This window comes from Pseudorca crassidens, chromosome 19 (genome assembly GCF_039906515.1).
Source record: "Pseudorca crassidens isolate mPseCra1 chromosome 19, mPseCra1.hap1, whole genome shotgun sequence".
Taxonomy (NCBI): domain Eukaryota; kingdom Metazoa; phylum Chordata; class Mammalia; order Artiodactyla; family Delphinidae; genus Pseudorca; species Pseudorca crassidens.
The window spans coordinates 49,861,850-49,878,313 of NC_090314.1; the positions used below are offsets into that span (position 1 = coordinate 49,861,850).

Here is a 16,464-nt window from a genome sequence, read left to right on the forward strand (position 1 = left end):
TGATCTGTATTTCTGTTTTTGTGCCAGTACCATACTGTCTTGATTACTGTAGCTTTGTAGTATAGTCTGGAGTCAGGGAGCCTGATTGCTCCAGCTCCATTTTTCTTTCTTAAGATTGCTTTGGGTATTTGGGGTCTTTTGTGTTCCCATACAAATTGTGCAATTTTTTGTTCTAATTCTGTGAAAAATGCCATTGGTAGTTTGATAGGGATTGCACTGAATCTGTAGATTGCTTTGGGTAGTATAGTCGTTTTCACAATGTTGATTCTTCCAGTCCAAGAACATGGTATATCTCTCCATCTGTTTGTATCCTCTTTAATTTCTTTCATCAGTGCCTTATAGTTTTCTGCATACAGGTCTTTTGTCTCTTTAGGTTGTTTTATTCCTAGGTATTTTATTCTTTTTGTTGCAAAGGTAAATGGCAGTGTTTCCTTAATTTCTCTCTCAGATTTTTCATCATTAGTGTATAGGAATGCAACAGATTTCTGTGCATTAATTTTGTATCCTGCTACTTTACCGGATTCATTGATTAGCTTTAGTAGTTTTCTGGTAGCATTGTTAGGATTCTCTGTGTGTAGTGTCATGTCATCTGTAAACAGTGACAGTTTTACTTCTTTTCTGATTTGGATTCCTTTTCTTTTTCTTCTCTGATTGCTGTGGCTAAAACTTCCAAAACTATGTTGAATAATAGTGGTGAGTGTGGGCAACCTTGTCTTGTTTCTGATCTTAGTGGAAATGGTTTCAGTTTTTCACCATTGAGAATGATGTTGGCTGTGGGTTTGTCATATATGGCCTTTATTATGTTGAGGTATGTTCTCTCTATGCCTACTTTCTGGAGGGGTTTTATCATAAATCAGTGTTGATAAAAGTTTTTTCTGCGTCTATTGAGATGATCATACGGTTTTTATCCTTCAGTTTGTTAATATGCTGTATCACATTGATTGATTTGCATATATTGAAGAATCCTTTCATTCCTGGGATAAACCACTTGATCATGGTGTGTGATCCTTTTAATGTGCTGTTGTATTCTGTTTGCTAGTATTTTGTTGAGGATTTTTGCGTATGTGTTCATCAGTGATACTGGCCTGTAGATTTTTTTGTGACATCTTTGTGTGGTTTTGGTATCAGTGATGGTGGCCTCGTAGAATGAGTTTGGGAGTGTTCCTCCCTCTGTTGTATTTTGGAAGAATTTGAGAATAGGTGTTAGTTCTTCTCTAAATGTTTGATAGAATTCGCCTGTGAAGCCATCTGGTCCTGGGCTTTTGTTTGTTGGAAGATTTTTAATCACAGTTTCAATTTCAGTGCTTGTGATTGGTCTGTTTATATTTTCTGTTTCTTCCTGGTTCAGTCTTGGAAGGTTGTGCTTTTCTAACAATTTGTCCATTTCTTCTAGGTTGTCCATTTTATTGGCATACAGTTGCTTGTAGTAATCTCTCATGGTCCTCTGTATTTCTGCAGTGTCAGTTGTTACTTATGCTTTCTCATTTCTAATTCTGTTGATTTGAGTCTTCTCCCTTTTTTTCTTGAGGAGTCTGGCTAATTAATGGTTTATCAATTTTGTTTTTCTTCCCAAAGAACCAGCTTTTAGTTTTATTGATCTTTGCTACTGTTTCCTTCATTTCTTCTTCATTTATTTTTGATCTGATCTTTATGATTTCTTTCCTTCTGATAACTTCTGGGGTTTTTTTCTTTTTTCTCTAATTGCTTTAGGTGTAACATTAGGTTGTTTATTTGAGATTTTTTTTGTTTCTTGAGGTAGGACTGTATTCCTCTAAACTTCCCTCTTAGAACTGCTTTTGCTGCATCCCATAGGTTTTGGGTTGTCGTGTTTTCATTGTCATTTGTTTCTAGGTATTTTTTGATTTCCTCTTTGATTTCTTCAGTGATCTCTTGGTTATTTAGTAGTGTATTGTTTAGCCTCTATGTGTTTGTATTTTTTTATAGTTTTTTTTCCTGTAATTGATATCTAGTCTCATAGTGTTGTGGTTGGAAAAGATACTTGATACGATTTCAGTTTTCTTAAATTTACCAAGGCTTGATATATGACCCAAGATATGATCTATCCTGGAGAATGTTCCATGAGCACTTGAGAAGAAAGTGTATTGTGTTGTTTTTGGATGGAATGTCCTATAAATGTCAATTAAGTCCATCTTGTTTAATGTGCCATTTAAAGCTTGTGTTTCCTTATTTATTTTCATTTAGGATGATCTGTCCATTGGTGAAAGTGGGGTATTAAAGTCCCCTACTATTATTGTGTTACTGACAATTTCCCCTTTTATGGCTGTTTGCATTTGCCTTATTTATTGAGGTGCTCCTATGTTGCGTGCATAAATATTTACAATTGTTATATCTTCTTTTTGGATTGCTCCCTTGATCGTTATGTAGTGTCTTTCTTTGTCTCTTGTAATAGTTTTTATTTTAAAGTCTATTTTGTCTGAGATGAGAATTGCTACTCCAGCTGTCTTTTGATTTCCATTTGCATGGCATATCTTTTTCCATCCTCTCACTTTCAGTCTGTATGTGCCCCTAGGTCTGAAGTGGGTCTCTTGTAGACAGCATATATACGGGTCTTGTTTCTGTATCCATTCAGCCAGTCTGTGTCTTTTGTTTGGAGCATTTAATCCATTTACATTTAAGGTAGTTATCGACATGTATGTTCCTGTTACCATTTTCTTAGTTGTTTTGGGTATGTTGTTGTAGGCCTTTTCATTCTCTTCCGTTTTCTGCCTAGAGAAGTTCATTTAGCATTTGTTGTAAAGCTGGTTTGGTGGTGCTGAATTCTCTTAGCTCTTGCTTGTCTGTAAAGGTTTTAATTTCTCTGTCGAATCTGAATGAGATCCTTGCCGGGTAGAGCAATCTTGGTTGTAGGTTTTTCCCTTTCATCACTTTAAATATATTTATTTTTATTTTTGGCTGCATTGGGTCTTCGTTGCTGCACACAGGCTTTCTCTAGTTGCAGCGAGCAGGGGCTACTCTTCATTGCGGTGTGTGGGCTTCTCGTTGAGGTGGCTTCTTTTGCTGCGGAGCATGGGCTCTAGAGCGCATGCTCAGTAGTTGTTGCTCACGGGCTTAGTTGCTCTGCGGCATGTGGGATCTTCCCAGACCAGGGCTTGAACCCGGGTCCCCTGCATTGGCAGGTGGATTCTTAACCACTGTGCCACCAGGGAAGCCCCTTTTCATCACTTTAAATATGTCCTGCCACTCCCTTCTGGCTTGCAGAGTTTCTGCTGAAAGGTCACCTGTTAACCTTATGGGGATTCCCTTGTATATTATTTGTTGCTTTTCCCTTGCTGCTTTTAATGTTTTTTCTTTGTATTTAATTTTTGATAGTTTGGTTAATATGTGTCTTGGCATGTTTCTCCTTGGATTTATCCTGTATGGGACTCCCTGCACTTCCTGAACTTGACTATTTCCTTTCCCGTATTAGGGAAGTTTTCACTATAGTCTCTTCAAATATTTTCTCAATCCTTTCCTTTTTCTCTTCTTCTTCTGGGACCCCTATAATTCGAATGTTGGTGAGTTTAATGTTGTCCCAGAGGTCTCTGAGACATAGACTGTCCTCAATTCTTTTTGTTCTTTTTTCTTTATTCTGCTCTGTGATACTTTTTTCCACTATTTTATCCTCCAGATCACTTATCTGTTCTTCTGCCTCTGTTATTCTGCTATTGATTCCTTCTGGAGAATTTTTAATTTCATTTATTGTGTTGTTCATCATTGTTTGCTCTTTAGTTCTTCTAGGTCCTTGTTAAACGTTTCTTGTATTTTCTCCATTCTGTTTCCAAGATTTTGGATCATCTTTACTATCATTACTCTGAATTCTTTTTCAGGTAGACTGCCTATCTCCTCTTCATGTGTTTGGTCTGGTGGGTTTTTACTTTGCTCCTTCATCTGCTGTGTATTTCTCTGTCTTCTTATTTTGCTTAACTTAATGTGTTTGGGGTCTCCTTTTCGCAGGCCGCAGGTTCGTAGTTCTGTTGTTTTTGGTGTCTGCCCACAGTGGGTAAGGTTGGTTCAGTGGGTTGTGGAGACTCCCTGGTGGAGGGGACTGATGCCTGTGTTCTGGTGGATGAGGCTGGATCTTGTCTTTCTGGTGGGCAGGATCACGTCTGGTGGTTTGTTTTGGGGTATCTGTGAACTTACTATTATTTTAGGCAGCCTCTTTGCTAATGGGTGGGGTTGTGTTCCTATCTTGCTAGTTGTTTGGCATGGGGTGTCCAGCACTGTAGCTTGCCGGTCGTTGAGTGAAGCTGGGTGTTGGTGTTGAGACGGAGATCTCTGGGAGAGCTCTCGCTGATTGATACTACGTGGGGCCGGGAGGTCTCTGGTGGTCCAATGTCCTGAACTCGGCTCTCCCACCTCAGAGGCTCAGGCCTGACATCCGGCCGGAGCACCAAGACCCTGTCAGCCACACAGCTCAGAAGAAAAGGGAGATTAAAAAAGAAAGAAAAATAAATAAAATAATATAAAGTTATTAAAATAAAAATATTATTAAAATTAAATAAAATTATAAGTAATAAAAAAGAGAGCAACCAAACCAGTAAACAAGTCCACCAATTATAACAATCGCTAAAAACTATACTAAGATAAATATAAAAATCAGAAAGTGGTCAGTTTCATACAGCAAACCCCAAGTCTACAGTTGCTCCCAAAGTCCACCGCCTTAATTTTGGGATGATTCTTTGTCTATTCAGATATTCCACAGATGCAGGGTATCTCAAGTTGATTGTGGGGATTTAATCTGCTGCTCCTGAGGCTGCACGGAGAAATTTCCCTTTCTCTCCTTTGTTCTCACAGCTCCTGGGGTTCAGCTGTGGATTTGGCCCTGCTTCTGCATGTAGGGTGCTCTCTGGCATCTGTTCTTTGCCCAGACAGGAGGGGGTTAAAGGAGTGGCTGATTAGGGGTCTCTGGCTCACTCGGGCCAAGGAGAGGGAGGAGTACGGATGCGGGGCGAGCCTGCGGCAGCAGAGACCAGCATGACGTTGCACCAGCCTGAGGCGCGTGCCATGTGTTCTCCTGGGGAAGTTGTCCCTGGATCACGGGACCCTGGCAGTGGCCGGCTGCACAGGCCCCTGGGAGGGGAGGTGTGGATAGTGACCTGTGCTTGCACACAGGATTCTTGGTGGCTGCAGTAGCAGCCTTAGCGTCTCATGCCTGTCTCTGGTGTCCACGCTGATAGCCGTGGCTCATGCCCGTCTCTGGAGCTCATTTACGCGGTGCTCTGAATCTTCTCTTCTCGCACACCCAGAAACAATGGTCTCTTGACTCTTAGGCAGGTCCAGACTTTTTCTTGGACTTCCTCCCGGTTAGCTGTGGCACACTAGCCCCCTTCAGGCTGTGTTCACACAGCCAACCCCAGTCCTCTCCTTGGGATCTGATGCTCCCACCTGCCCCGGCGGGTGAGCAGACAAGCCTCAGCTTGGTGAGTGCTGGTTGGCACCGATCCTCTGTGCAGGAATCTCTCCACTTTGCCCTCTGCACCCCTGTTGCTGCGCTCTCCTCTGTGGCTCCGAAGCTTCCCCCCCCCGTCACCCCCCCCACCATCTCCACCAGTGAAGGGGCTTCCTAGTGTGTGGAAACTCTTCCTCCTTCACAGCTCCCTCCTGGAGGTGCAGGTCCTGTCCCTATTCTTTTGTCTCTGTTTTTTCTTTTGCCCTACCTGGGTACGTGGGGAGTTTCTTGTTTTGGGGGAAGTCTGAGGTCTTCTGCCAGCATTCAGTAGGTGTTCTGTAGGAGTTGTTCCACATGTAGATGTATTTTTGATATATTTATGGAGAGGAAGGTGATCTCCACTTCTTACTCCTCCACCATCTTGAAGGTCCTCCTCTTTCCTATAGATTCTTACTTTTCTATTAGGGAAGACCTTTCAATATTTCCTTTAGTATAGGTTTAGTATTGCTGTATTCTTTTAGTTTTTGCTTGTCTGAGAAATTCTTTATCTCTCCTTCCATTCTAAATGATAACTTTGCTGGGTAGAGTGTCCTAGGTTGCAGATTTTTCCCTTTCAGGATGTTGAATGTAGCTTGCCTCTCCCTTCTGGCCTGAAACACTTCTGTAGAGAAATCAGCTGATAGCCTTATTGGGGTTTCCTTGTAATTAACTTTTTGTTTTTCTCTTGCTGCCTTTAGAATCCTCTCTTTAACTTTTGCCATTTTTTTATAACACATCTTGGTGTAGGTCTGTTTGGGTTTATCTTGTTTGCCACCCTCTGTGCTTCCTGTATCTGGATATGTTTCCTTCTTAAGGTTTGGGAATTTTTCAGCCATAATTTCTTCAAATAAATTTTCAATCCCCTTTTCTCTTTCTTCTATTTTTAGGATCCCTGTTATGCATAGATTGGCACTCTATATTATCCCATAGGTCTCTTATATTTCCTTCATTTTTTTTCGATTGGGTTTCTGTCTGCTCTCCTTACTGGGTGATTTCCATTATTCTATCTTCCAGATCACTTATTTGTTCTTCTGCATTATTCATTCTGCTGTTCATAGCCTTTAGTTCAGCTTTCATCTCTTCTAATGAATTCTCTAATTTTTCTTGTCTCCTTATAGTTTTTAGTTCCTTTTTATAGTAATCTGTATTTCTGTTGATAGCCTTTCTTAGTTCCTTCAGTATTTTCATTATCTCCTTTTTGAACTTGGTGTCTATTAGACTGAAGAGGTCTGTTGCATTGTTTGTTCTTTCAGGGGAATTCTCTCGATCTTTTAATTGGAGTAGTTCCTCTGCTTCTTCACTTTAGTCATATTGCTTTTGCTGTATGAGTTTAGGAGAAACAATTATTTACTGTTGTCTTGGAGGGCTATTTTTATGTGGTATCGTCCCTGTGTAGCCTGTATGGGTTTAATAATTTTGGGTGTGAGGGCTGTTTTTAGTATGGATGTCTGCCATCTCTTTCCTCAGTGTATGCCGGCCGTTATCCCCTTGATAGGAGGTGTGACTGGTGGTGTGACCAGAGCCTGCATTGAGCGAGACCTCCTCTTTGCTCTCTGGTTGTCACTGTCCTGTCAGGGGCAGGGTCTGCTCCCTAGCTGTTGGAGTGGAAGCCCCCAGATCTGTTTCTGAGCTGCATTTCTGATCCGCAGTGTGAGGTAGGTGTGATTGGAGGGCTCCCACTGGGACCGGAGCCACTGAGTATTCCTCCGCTGGAGCTGTTCATCTGTGAGTACCCTCTGCTGTGTCACCTTTCACCCATTGTGCGGGTTCACAGAGTACAGTGTTGTTGGTGTGGCCTCCGGCCCCACCTCAACCTTGGGTGCACCAGCAGCAGGCCCTGGTATCTCTCCGGCGTTGTTTTTGCACGGCCAGCAGCACAGATCCGCTGAAGGCAGGTCCCAGGACTGCAGTAGGCATGCACCTGGACCTGCTGTGGGAGCTGTGGAGGCAGCTCGGACCCTGGCCGGGCCCAGCCCCCACGTATACTGGTCCACAGAGCCCACAACTGCTAAAGCCAGACCCATCACAGCCGCGGGAGCACCTGTGGTCTGTTCGGTTGTTCCACAGGCACTGAATTTACAGAGTTGGCAGCAGGGGTCTAAATCCGTGGTCACGCAGCTGCTGGGAGAGATCTCGGCTCTGCTCGTGAGTCGCACAGCCCCTGGGGCTCAGCTGTGGTTTCACCCACACCGCTGCATGTGGGCAACCCACTGGCGTTGCTCCTGGGGTTGCCGAGGTGGCTGGGGCACACAAGCCTGTCCAGGCGGGAGGGGGCTAGGGTGGCAGCTGTGGCTCGCAAGCCTGCCCAGGCAGTGGCCAGTGCCTGGGGAAGGAGGCCGCAATGGCAGCCCCACCCCTCCCTTCGCATACCACTTAACATTGGTGCTTTGGTTCTGTGGTGGCCCAGGCTTCTTCTGAAAATGCTACTACTGCTGTGCGCCCCGCTCCAGCCCCTTCAGGCTGTCTCCATACAGCCAGCAGCAGTCCTCCCCCGGGGTCTGTTCTCTAAACCCTGCATTCCAGCACCCTCCCCCCACCCCCATACCAGCAGCCGAGCTTCTCATGCTGAGGCTCCCAGGGCGGTGGCACAGACCTACGTGTAGGTCTCTTTCTGTCCTGCCTGCCACAAACTGGTTGTTGCACTCTCCTCTGAGCCTCTGAAGCTCCTTTTCTGTCCCAGCTAATCTCCCTGCTGGGGATGGGACTTCCCAGAGTATGGGAACTTCTCTCCTTCAGCTCCTTCCCAAGGGCGGGGGTCCCGTACCACTTCCTCTTTTTTTAAACTTTTCATTTATTTATTTATTTATAAAATTAATTTTATTTATTTTAGCTGTGTTGGGTCTTCGTTGCTGCGTGCAGGCTTTCTCTAGTTGCGGTGAGCAGAGGCTACTCTTTGTTGTGGCTTCTCATTGCGGTGGCTTCTCTTGATACAGAGCACGGGCTCTAGGGCACATGGGCTTCAGTAGTTGTGGCACGTGGGCTCAGTAGTTGTGGCTCACAGGCTCTAGAGTGCAGGCTCAGTAGTTGTGGCTCACAGGCTTAGTTGCTCCGCGGCATGTGGCATCTTCCCGGACTAGGGATCCAACCCGTGCCCCCTGCATTGGCAGGCAGATTCTTAACCACTGCACCACCAAGGAAGTCCCTGTAGATATATTCTTGGTATATTTGTGGGAAGAGGTGAGTTCCATGTCCTACTACTCCACCACCTTGATTCTTCCCTCTCTTCTTTTCTTTTTTTTTTTTTAACATTTATTGAAGTATAATTGCTTTACAATGATGTGTTTCTGCTGTATACCAAAGTGAATCAGCTATACATATACATATATTCCCGTATACCCTCCCTCTTGCGTCTCCCTCCCACTCTCCCTATCCCACCCCTCTAGGTGGTCACAAAGCACCGAGCTGATCTCCCTGTGCTATGCAGCTGCTTCCCACTAGCTATCTGTTTTTCATCTGGTAGTGTATATATGTCCATGCCACTCTCTCACTTTGTCCCAGTTTACCCTTCCCCCTCCCCAGTCCTCAAGTCAGTTCTTTACACCTGCGTCTTTATTCCTGTCCTGCCCCTAGGTTCTTCATAACCTTTTTTTTTTTTTAGGTTCCATATATACGTGTTAGCATACAATGTTTGTTTTTCTCTTTCTGACGTACTTCACTCTGTATGACAGACTCTGGGTCCATCCACCTCACTACAAATAACTCAATTTCGTTTTCTTTTTTATGGCTGAGTAATATTCCATTGTATATATGTGCCACATCTTCTCCCTCTCTTCTAGCAGATGATCAAGCATGTTCATGACTTGCTTCATTTAATCCTCAGAATAACAAAGGAGAATAGGCAGAAAAACTATATATAAATATAATTTTTTAACTAATAAGAAAACTGAACCCTAAGATAATTCAGATTCATTCTCCAAATCACATTGGTACTGTGTGGCAGAGCTGGGACTCAAATCTAATTTTTCTTGCTTCGTAGTCCTGAGAACTAGCTCTTGTCCAGTACATGATGCTGCCTTCCTCTTGTCATTTGCCAGGTTCTGTCAGTCTTTACAGTATCTCTTGCATCTGTTTCTTTCTACGTCCCCTATAGTCATCTTACCTTATACCTTCGTTAACTCTTGCCTGATCTAAATTCTCTCCCAGCTTTAGGCTCCCTGCTCTCCCGTCGATGTGGTGTTTACAGCTACAGAGTGATTTCCTGTCATGCGACTCCTCTTGCTCAAAAACTGTCACTTCATTGCTTATGAAGTGAAGTCCTTCTAGATTCCTCAGTTACTTGTTACCTAAAGTCTTCAGCCAGAATTCATCTCTCCTCTAAGGAAGTAGGGGAAAAAAAGAATCCAATATGGATGTGTTTTTGTTCGGCCTAAACATTGCTTTTCTAAAATATGAGCCAACATTTTTAAGATCAGTAGATTTTGTTGAAAAGATCAGACTCTTGAAAAGTGGAAAATCTGGCAAGACTAGGCCTGCATTCTTATGTGGCAAAAAATAGCCTGTTGTTGAGGAAATAGCTGCCTGCTTTAGACAAGGCAGCCTTTTCCTACTTCACCCATCAGTCCCTATTGTCTTCTTGACACTGAGGCCATCGTTTAGAACCATTTACCATCACACTTGTGCTGTAATTTTCTTAGAGTGGAGAAATATTTTTCTCGAGCTTGGGTCTCTTATCAAATATTAGAAAGTAAGACTCAGAGCTACGTGTTAGAAGAAAAATTAGGGCATGCTTCTTTAGAATATTCCTACTTACTAAAGTGCAAGCAAAGCATGTCTGTGTCAAAAGAATAGAACTTTTCTTATCCTGGCTTACTTCATTCATTGTCACATTGGTACCCATTGAGTATTTTGAGTTTCCCACCTTTGATTTAGAACATCTTGAATTACTTTCCAAAGAATATATACATAAAAGGTAGCAGAGCCAGGATTCAACTCCAAAGCCCATATTCTTTTTGCTATATCATTCAGTATCTGAGTTCTTGTAGCTTTGTGTATCTCTGTCATAATGCTTAACCAAAACTACTCAGAACATACATGTGCTTTGCAACATGGTAGCAATTTAGTAAATAGATTATGTTAAATGATTCTCTCTAGAACTAAAGGCAATAAATAAATGGTTTGTCGTGTTTGAGATGTCTTATACATGTCTTTTTTTTTCCCCCATCTTTTTGAGATATGGACATTTCCCAAAGGGCTATGTTTCTCATTTCTTCAGATCCCTAGTGATGAATTAGAATAAAAAATCAACTTTTGATTTTCTGTGTTTAAATTTAGATTTAATGTTTGGTGATGCATGCTGGCATAGCCCTTTTTGAGTAGGAGTATCCAAGAATGGCCCACATTCACTTGCTTGGAATTTCAAGTAGTTGAAGCTGTTTGGAGGTTAAATCTTTCTGATATAGAATCATTCTTCTGGGTATTTTTTTGGTATAGTATCCAAAGGGGTTTTGCTGATTTTAGGACAGAGAGATTGGATATTATCTGATCTTGGGGAGAGTGTTGTTGCCAAGGTATTGCATTAATCCCTGATCTCAGGTGTAAACTTTTCTAGAAGGTGTAAACTTTTCTAGTATTTGAACTAGATGAAGATTGATTTTTAGCTAGTGTTTCAAAAAAGATTTATGTAGGCTAAAAAATATGTTCTGTAAGTGTTTGTGGCCCTTTTCTTATGTTACGTTGCATAGTCATCTTCACCCATAGGCTTTACTATATCTTATGTGTAGCTCAGTCCCTTGAAAAATAGTGTTTATGTGTAATATTTCTTTTTAAAATACTTCTTCTTTATCAGGAACTTTTGATTAGATAGAACATCTGACTATGCCAGGTTATATATAGTGGCATTTTTTTACATCAAAGGAGTCAGAAAAACTCACGTTACTTTGTAACAAGAAACAGTTATGCAGAATGTGTTTTAACCTTGGGGAAAATTACTTAATTCTTCTGACCTTGATTTTCACATGTATAAAACAAAGAATTAATTTAGATCAATAATTATCAATTTGCTGTGTATAAGAATTGCCTGTGGAAAATGGAAAAACTACATGCATTTAAGTCCAACCCAAAGGATTCTGATGTAGTAGGTTTATTTAGATTAAAGTTTTTCAACCTCAGGATTATTGACATTTAGGGCTGGATAATTCTGTGTTTTGTGGACTGTCCTGTGCATTGTAGTATGTTTAGCAGTATCTATGGCCTTTACTCACTAGATGTTAGTAACAATCCCCCACCCCAAGTTATGACAGCCAGAAGTGTCTCCTGACATGGCCAGATGTCCATGGGGGACAAAATTACCCCAGGCTGAGAACCACCTTCCCAGAGCCAGATCTAGAAATCTGCACTTTTTACTAGCCCCATTGGTAATTATATCATTAACTCTTAAAAGTGATCAATCAAGAATTTTTGCTAATTTTTCCATGCATGGTATATTTGCAGATAAAAATTAAGCAATCCATGTACAGTCAAATTTTTAGAACATTTGGGTATTTCTCTTTAAAAAATAATTGTCAAACAATTTGATTGCATCGAAATGCAATTGTTAAAATGCATAGCTAAAACTGTGGTGGTGCTTGTTTGAATCTAAAAATTCTTTATAAAGAAATTTCCCTTTCAGTGTTTTTAGTTGGTGATTCCTTGCGGCCTTTTGTTTCATTAGGATCAAGCGGCTAGAGACATGAAGAGGCTTGAAGAAAAGGACAAGGAAAGAAAAAACGTAAAGTAAGTTGTTTTCTTCTCCCTCAAAAGTTACATAAAAATTGCTACAGTATTGCAAAGCCTATACCCCCAAAGTTTATAGAGAAAAATTAAAATACACAAATGACTTAAAGTTATTTCTGTATCTTGAATAATATTTCTTATAGTAATTAAAAAGCATTCTTTTTGGTATTCAACTATAAATAGTTTTTAGTAAACACAAGAATGAGTTACAGAGAGAATCGAGAGAGCATCATTACTAAAGTTTGGGTTCATTTTTCAGTCTTGTCCCATAACTGATATAAAATAGACTTATGCCTGTGTGATTGATTTTAAGAAGTAATGGTGATTGTACACAAAAAACTGTGTATATTTTTAATAAATAATAAAAATTTATTTAAGGGGTGACATGCTTTAGCCACTAGTCAGAACTTGAAATACTTTATTTTCTAGGAAAGAGAATTCTCCTCGTCCCCTTGCTGAATATACTCTTCTTAAGGCTTTTTACCAAGTACAGGGAGGCATGGTTGGACTTTTACCTCTACTTGGCAGTCAGTGCTCAGGCCCTCCCCAAGGTTCCTGTGCCATATGGAGGTTCAGCCCTCTCTTTGGCGTTTACTGTGTGCTGCATCCTCTTCCAGCTGCCCTTCACTGGCGGTGCTGCTTGCCTTAGGGATAGCAAGTGCACTAGGTTAGGAAGAAAGTCTGATTAAAAAGAGATGCTTATGGGAACTAAGCAACCATACTGTCCACAGCTCCTGAGAGATGCAAGTGGCGATGGTCCGCTTCTCCATGTGAACTGTTTGGGAGTTTTAGTCCCAAATTTTAAAAAGAGTTGATGTAGTTTTTCTCTCTGTCCCCAAGGATTTTGGCTGAACGTAGTTACTCCAGGGCTAGAAACTCTGGGGCACATTAAGAAAGTTGTGACAGTCTTTTTAGCATGTACCAAATGCAGGTTTTTTTTTTTTTTAATATAAAATGCTTTATATTAAACACTACTGTGTTTGTTGTATGGGGTTGACAAGCCTGGGGTCCTTGGGTATCTCTCTTCAAAAGTTTTTACTCCCTATGTTCTTGTTAGTATTTGATGTTTCTAGGGGTACCATATCATCCCATTCAAAAGAAATGCAAACTGTGGCTTACAGAGTGAAACCAGACGTGTATGATGGATGGATAGTTTACAGTGTGCTTATTGCTGCTTTGTTATTGTTAGTGTTGAGAGTTCCTGTGCTGTATGGAATTCAACACTAATGTGCTATAAGTATGGAGCTGGGTATGTGGAACATTTGCAGGGAAGTTTGTTTCTCCGCTTGTTTTTCCAGGGGTATTCGAGATGACATTGAAGAGGAAGATGACCAAGTGAGTTCCTATGCAGTATTTCTTTTACTTTTACCCCACAAAGTCTGTACTGGGGACAAGCTAGAGCTTGCCTTCACTGAAATGGCCATTCCTGACGTTCAGGAGGGAATGTCATTTGACTTGCTGCTTTTCTGCGTGTGTGACCAGTTGGTAATATAAAGATTCATGTGACTTTCCCCCATGTTGAAGATGGAATTTTGATCAACTATAATATCAAAAGCAAATATGAGCTTTATTCAGCTTGATTTTTTTAATCCAAAATTAATGTTTCTTCTGATAAGTCAAGAAGTAGAGTAGAGTGGGATCTACGGATGGACTCTAGCAACATCTAACCTCTACCTGTTTCTAAGAGTTCTGTTTGTGATTCTTGTGTTTCAAGATGGAACATTAATTAAATGACTGTCCTTTAGGGTTTTTATTCGTTAGTATTTTTTTTTCCCCATTCAGTTGTGGGATTGTGAGAAGGGAACCAGAGTGAGCCTTTCCCAGGTTTGTGACCCTTCTAATCAGTGTCACCTTCCAAACTTGGATTGGTAAAGCCACAGCATGTGTTCCACAGCTCTGGGCACCCCACCCGAGGAAGGCTGTGGAACAGACAGATATATGTCTTCTTTTAAGCAAGCTAAATCATTTTATGGTAGTAACCGTCTCATTCATTTCCTCTGATTGTCCCTCTGAATACTGCTATTGTTAAAGGAATCATTGCTAGTAAGAGTCTTGGTAGGTATTTAAACTGTGCAGTTATCTGTACACTGTATGCACTAATTACAGGAGCAGAAATGTTCTCATTTATACTTGGGTATGATTATGTTCTTGTGCTTTCCTGCAGGAAGCTTATTTTCGGTACATGGCAGAGAATCCAACTGCTGGCGTGGTTCAGGAGGAAGAGGAGGATAATTTGGAATATGATAGTGATGGAAATCCAATTGCACCTTCCAAAAAAATCATTGATCCTCTTCCTCCCATTGATCATTCAGAGGTATGGTGTTTCTTGCTGAATTTGACTCTTCTTTCAAGCTGATAGTTTTCTTTAGCTTTAATATTTAGGTTTTCCCAATATCCTGATTCGTACTCCTTATTATGTCATGAGACTATTTCTTTGGACTCTTGTCATCTTTACCAAATGGTTGAGTCAGAAGGTGACTGAGTGGTTGAGACTTTGTAGCCTATACTGTTGAAGGTACAGCTGAGTCACTTGCTCACATTCAGTTTTTTTCAAGCAATTGTACTTGTTTTCTGCACCATCACTTACCATCTTCATCTCACAGTGGGTCCGTGGGCCTGCATTTGCTTTTCTAAAAATTAATGAATTAATTATTTTTTAAATTTATTATTTATTTTTAAAATAAATTTATTTTATTTATTTTTGGCTGTGTTGGGTCTTCGTTGCTGTTTGCGGGCTTTCTCTAGTTGTGGAGAGCGGGGGCTACTCTTCGTTGTGGTGCATGGGCTTCCCATTGCTGTAGCTTCTCTTGTTGCAGAGCATGGGCCCTAGGCGCGTGGGCTTCAGTAGTTGTGGCACACGGGCTCAGTAGTTATGGCTCACGAGCTCTAGGGCACAGGCTCAGTAGTGGTGGCGCACGGGCTTAGTTACTCTGCGGCATGTGGGATCTTCCCGGACCAGGGCTCGAATGTGTGTCCCCTGCATTGGCAGGTGGATTCTCAACCACTGCGCCACCAGGGAAGCCCCTGCATTTGCTTTTTAATTGCTGTAAATCTTTAGTATTTCTCCTAGATCTGGAACAGATGAGGGGTTGTTCCTTCAAAGTGGAACCAGGAATTACATGGCCCTTAAATCAGGAAAAGGAAATGAGGATATCAGTGTACTCACTTGCGGTGGGGGGGGAAATCAGTATTTCATCCAGGTTAAATATCAGACTAGACCTTGCATACAGTGATTCTAGATCTGGAGCAGTGGTTCTCAAAGTGTGGTCCAAGGAGTCCTAGAAGGATCTTTTCACAGAGTCTACAAAGTCAAAAGAATTTTCATAGTAATGCTGAGATCATTTACCTTTTTCACTGTGTCAGCATTTGCACCAATGACTAAAAGCAATGCTGATGCATTAACATGAATCAGGACAGTAGCACCAGTTGCTTCTCCCTGCCAGATCATCACAGTCACACACCGCTCCCCCCAAAAAAACCCAAAACAAATACAAACCAGTTTCACTTAACAGTATCCTTGATGAAACAGTAAAAAATATTTATTAAATCTTGACCTTTATGTTAACATGTCTTTTTATCCTGTGACAAAATGGGAAGGGCAAATCATTTCTATTGCATGCCAAAATATGACAGTTGTCTCAAGGAAAGGCACTTAGGTGTTCGAGTTGTGAGCTAAGCTAGATGCTTTTTTTTTCATGGAACACCATTTTCACTTGAGAAAATGAATGACACTTCAAGGAAAACAAGTGTCTATTGCCAATGGTAGAAAATCAAGCTTTCAAGCAAAAATTAGAATTTGGGAAACATATTCACCATGGTGAGCTTGATAGCTTTCTAATACTTAAAGTCTGTTGATAATCAACCATGATATATGTAGTTTTTTAATTATATAATGAAATGTTTTGGATGATCTGCAGACCATTTCAGTGAACCATTGTTTTCAAATGGCCAATACACGATGTTACAAAATCATGCGTGAGTAAAGGCTCCATTCAAAGTGCGTGATAGACCAATGAATTTTAATGTAACAGAATGTAAAAGTTAGTTGATACAGTTTCAGATTCCACAATGAAAATGATCTTTAAGAAATGTCCATTTGTCAAGGTTTAGTGTAGTATTGAAGAAGAGTTAAAGTCCACAAGCATCTGAAAAGATTATTAATAAATACTCCTGTCCCTTTTCCAACTACATATCTTTGTGAGGACAGATTTCCTTGGCTTTAATCAAAACAACGTTGCAACAGTTTGCAGTAGGAAATATTTTCTTAGTCAGACATTAGAATGATTTGCAAAAATGTAAAGGAAAGTTATAAAAAAAAAGTTACT

The 16,464-nt window shown here is 41.0% G+C and overlaps 1 protein-coding gene across 3 annotated transcripts in view; it reads left to right on the forward strand.

The window, feature by feature from the left end:
* Nucleotides 1-16,464, forward strand: part of DDX42 (DEAD-box helicase 42) — a 53,174-nt gene that overhangs the window by 19,399 nt on the left and 17,311 nt on the right. For 2 of the 3 annotated variants that reach the window (XM_067717443.1, XM_067717442.1), the window contains exons 4-6: nucleotides 12,078-12,139; nucleotides 13,438-13,474; nucleotides 14,304-14,453. In XM_067717443.1, the coding sequence (XP_067573544.1) occupies nucleotides 12,078-12,139; nucleotides 13,438-13,474; nucleotides 14,304-14,453 (249 nt within the window). Of the gene's footprint in view, nucleotides 1-12,075; nucleotides 12,140-13,437; nucleotides 13,475-14,303; nucleotides 14,454-16,464 lie in introns of those variants that run through there. The other variant, XM_067717445.1, reaches the window with a different exon arrangement.